The sequence below is a fragment of the Pinus tabuliformis genome, chromosome 5_2, assembly GCF_031772625.1.
Source record: "Pinus tabuliformis cultivar Carrire ecotype Pingquan chromosome 5_2, CPIR1, whole genome shotgun sequence".
NCBI lineage: Eukaryota > Viridiplantae > Streptophyta > Pinopsida > Pinales > Pinaceae > Pinus > Pinus tabuliformis.
The window spans coordinates 587287728-587292257 of record NC_142306.1 but is presented as its reverse complement, the minus strand read 5'-3'; the positions used below and the strand labels follow the sequence as shown (position 1 = coordinate 587292257).

The following is a 4530-nucleotide window of genomic DNA, read 5'->3' as shown; positions in this document are numbered from 1 at the left end:
ACAAAAGAAATTGTGTGGCTCAAGAAAGTTCTTGAAGATTTGCAGGTAAAACAAGTACAATCAACTCCACTCGTGATTGACAATACCTCTGCAATAAAGTTGGCCAAGAACCCAAAGTTCCATGATCGAACAAAGCATATCAATACTAAATATCATCTGATTCGACATCATGTTGAGGCCAAAACAATCCATCTTCGTCATTGTTCCACAAATGAGCAAATTGCAGACATCTTCACCAAAGCACTTGGAAGAGAAAAGCTTGAACGATTCAGAATTGATGCTTGGATTCACCAACATCCCTTCAGATTAAGGGGGGAATGTTGACACCTAATCCTTGTGATTGGGTGAATTTATGTAAATAGATAAATAGGAAATATGAACAGTCATCGGAAAATGAACTGAACACTCTCTCCCTCATGTATATAATGAAGACCTACCTGATAGAATAGAACACACAAATCATTTTTTCCTTATGGAGTTATTGCATTAATCTTTACCCTCTTTACCCTTCTTCATTTAATTTCATGTGCTATTTTAAAAACGGACTCACATTGTTTACCTATTTCTTTTGAAAAAGTTTATCTATAATTGAAAGAGGAAATAATTTAAATTAAAAAGCAAAAAAAATCATTTTTTTAAAATGTTATAAATCAGAAAACAAAGAATGAACCAATTCCTTAAATGTGCCTATCTAATTAGTTAGAAATGTTTGAATTCCTTAAATGTGCCAAGCTAATTAGTTAGAAATGTTTGAACTCTTTACATCAGAAAACAAAGTGTTATAACTAGTAAATTTAGATCAAAAAGCGAAAAAAATAACCAGTGTGAGAAGCCATTTTATCTCCAAAGGAACAAACGATAGAGCTTTCATATTGAAAAGGAAAACCGTCCATTTGTTCCCCAGATGACATTGAGTTCCCCGGATGACACCTTTAGAGAGAGAAATTAAAATCATTTTATTTAGAAAAAACACAAGATGCATCTTTCATCCTGAAAAAGAAACCCAAATATTTTAAGTTTCCACTTTATCCTTTGAAATAAGAGAGAGTTCCCCAGATGACACTTTTAGAGAAATGAAATAAGAGAGAGTTCCCCAGATGACACTTTTAGAGATAAAATTAGCGAGAGTTCCCCAATAACATTTATAGAAATGAGATTAGTCCGCTTAAAATCTTGTATTGCATTTTAATTTTCTTTAATTAATCAAAATTGTGATAATACCAAAAACAAATGTGAGAGTATTCCAGCATACCAAGTTATACATTTAACGATGAAAATAACGAAACAAGGGATTCCAAAAGATTCATGGTACATTTATTTGAGGTACATAAATACAGGGAACATAGTTATATAACCATATCTTAAAGATCAGAATAAAGGGATTCCATAAGATTCATGGTAGATTTATTTTACACAAAAAGAAGGAATATACCAATTATGTTATAGAGATGTGCACTTTCCTTCACTTTACTGATGTGTCCGCATCTTTGGTCCAATGCAGCATTACTGTATCATTCACAAAATTCAACACAGTGGATTGAGAATTCTATCATAAAACATACTCTTCAGGTTGAAATTCAACATAACTGTATCCCATACATAAATCAACACAAAGTTGATTGAGATTTCTATGATAAAACATATTCTTCCAGTTGAAATGCAGCCTCACTGTATCACACTCCCAACTGAATAGCGAGAGGATACTACCCTTAGTGCGAGCCCCTGTGATAGCTGACATTTAGTAAGGCCTATGTGTGCTGCTTTTGAATTGAAGAAAATGCAAGTGCCAAATAATTTACGATTTGCAGCTTATCATCAGTCACAAACAAGCAAAAGCCGACCTTCACCTTCAGGGCCTCAGGAGTACAGGACCAAAAATGAAGCCCACTAGTGATCAGAAGAAGTTGCTTTCAACGACATGGAGATGTCTGACGAAGGCATATTGGTGACAAAAAAGATCCAGATATATACAATATTAACCATTTTGCACATAAAGCATCACAGATCTGATTAAAGCGCTTTTGTGAGATTTGCGGCAACACTTTTGCAGTTAGTTAATGATGAGCTTCCAGCAATAACCTTGCTGTCATCTTCCATCAGATCCTTCGTAAGATTCGGCCGAACATCCAGAATTCGAACAGGTAACGGTATCTGCAATCAGAGGCATTGAGAAGCTTTTAGTCCAGAGATAATGGAGTATAATTTAGGGATTTCAGTGTCAGACAGAAATTGCAGTTAGTTAACAGTATCTGCAATCAGAGACAGTGAGAAGCTTTTAGCCCAGAGATAATGGAGTGGAATTTAGGGATTTTTCAATAGCAGACAGAAATAATAGCAGTTCCTAAGAACAATCATGATCTCTGGTTAAAGCACACATTCTGAATTTTAGAAAGGCCTAGTTTGAATCAGAGAACGCAATGCAGATTAATGCAACAGGAATTAATAAAAAAGCCTATTCCTAATCTATACATTTTCATGAAGCTCTTGCTGGGTTTTTAAGATTTTATTTATTTATTTTGAGTTGGAAAAGGTCAGGACTTGGCAGCACATTGTTTATTGTTATGGAGTCCCACAGAGGACCGCTTATTGTTTATTGTTATGGAGTCCCACACAGGACCGCTTACTGCTATGAATAATGAAAAACAACTGCTATGAATAATGAGAAACAATGTCTTTGCACAAAGTATCATCAAATCACACAGCTCCTGGGCACCCCTAACCACCTGACTGACTGTTATCTACTCAAGTGGTAGAACACCATAAATAATTACATGAGTAAAAAATATGCTTACAAGGTCTAAGATGAATGCCTATCAGTATCAGCAGTCATAACTGCAAAAACAGTAAGAGGAAGGTTGATAAAAGAATAATGCCTGTGGTGATGAGGAATGGCAGTGAGAATTTGGGTGGTTAATAAGTTTGAAGCTATGTTTGAGCCCTGAGACTGAGCCAGGACAAAATAATAATCAATTAGGTAAACAAAAAGAAGAACCCCTACAAGGATTTGCAGGGACTTCTGGAGAAGTATGCCTATCAAGATCTACAGGAACCCCTGATAACGCTGAAAACAAAAGAGGAATGCCCTGAGCAAGCACTATTGGAAAACAAAAGAGGAATAAGTATATGAACAGAGCAGGGCTGCTACCACACTACTTACCATAAATGCAACTGGACTGTTTGCAGTGGCTAATGGCTCCTTGAATGGCACTTTCTATCTCCATCAATGTGCTCTCACTACTGTAGTTCCGAAGCTTTTGCTGCATATCAGAAGGCTGATGTTTCCCCTTCCCCAAATGCTTGTGAATCATCTTCAAGTTACCAGAGAAATATGAAAATGACATCTGCTTCTCAAGTTTTCTCTCTGAACCTGGACTTCTACCATTTTTCACTCCATTTCTTTCCCCGGATTTCTCCTGATCTCTGAACCTTATTTTCTCATTATACCTCTGTGAAATCTTAAGATAAAGAGGCTTGATCTTCTGTACATATTTTTGAACAATCTCCTTGGTTCCCTTCTTTTCCCTATCCATATTCTTACACTGTCCTTGTCCATCATCAGAATCCTCTGATTTCTTCTGAAGCCCATGATTATTGTCAACTCTCTTAGAACCATTGGAATTATCTCTAGTGAAAAGAGACACCAGCGGTACTTCCACAACCTTTAATTTCAGAGTAACGAATCTATTCTGCTTTGGCACAGGAGAGTCCATAGCAACACCATGTTCAGCAGAAGGAGACTGCAAATCCGTGCCAGGTTTAGCAGACTTTTTGAATCCCAACAAAGATATCTTCAACTTGGTAGCAGTTTTGAGCAACTTTGGGAACTGGATCTTGACTCCAGGAACATTACAAGACTGTGGAAAGGGAATATCCTTATCAGTATCATCCAGAGGTGGTAGCTGGCCTTGGTGAAACAAATTCTCTGCGGGAGGAGAAATGCACTGATTTGGGTTTGGGGATTTTGGTCTACAAAAAAACGAGTCCAAATCAAATTCATCTTCTGTATCATCATCGTCTGAGCTCGCTACTGGAGTAATGTCTGATGGGGACAAGGGCAATGAAATATCAATGTCAAAAAACTGGGCATCGTCTGCATAAGTAGGATACTCATGCCGAACAGGACTATCATCTGAATAAGCTCTGTCTGGGCTTTCTGGTTGGTATTTCGAGATACTCACAGAGTAATTCTCCATTGGATTTGGATTAAAGCCCTGAAAAGTATTAACTAAAATCCCTAAACTTATGGAGTATCTAAGAACTTCAAGACTCTGCAAGCCTGAATCATGTGAAATGTGACATGATTTATATAAAAGGGGCAGTAAAGCGGAACGCAGAGGGATGCATACATTCAGTGCTTGCTGCTTTTATTTAGACGCTCCCAACCACCATGTGAGCACCTGATGGTCCAGATTTGGATTGCGTTCCACATTTTGCAAACACATTTCCACGCAAAGGGTGTTTTGGGTTGTAAAACAGGATGGTTTTTCAAATCTATTTCAAGAACCAGAATGAAATTCCACATTCAATCTC

At 37.1% G+C, this 4530-nt stretch overlaps 1 protein-coding gene across 1 annotated transcript; it reads right to left on the bottom strand.

Annotated features, from left to right (window-relative positions):
- Positions 1 to 1537: 1537 nt before the first annotated feature.
- LOC149160352 (putative membrane-associated kinase regulator 2) lies at positions 1538 to 4254 on the bottom strand. Its single transcript, XM_089434003.1, has 2 exons — positions 3158 to 4254; positions 1538 to 2151 (listed from the first exon to the last, which is right to left on the bottom strand). Exons 1-2 carry the CDS (start codon positions 4191 to 4193, stop codon positions 2087 to 2089), a joined length of 1101 nt encoding a protein of 366 aa, XP_089290129.1. The 5' UTR covers positions 4194 to 4254; the 3' UTR covers positions 1538 to 2086.
- Positions 4255 to 4530: the final 276 nt, after the last annotated feature.

Excerpts from the sequence above, each read along its gene's own strand:
- LOC149160352 (XM_089434003.1), bottom strand. The coding sequence starts at position 4,193 with ATGGAGAATTACTCTGTGAGTATCTCGAAATACCAACCAGAAAGCCCA. Across the intron at positions 2,152-3,157 it reads ACAGTCCAGTTGCATTTATG|ATACCGTTACCTGTTCGAAT; the intron begins GTAAGTAGTGTG and ends CTCTGATTGCAG.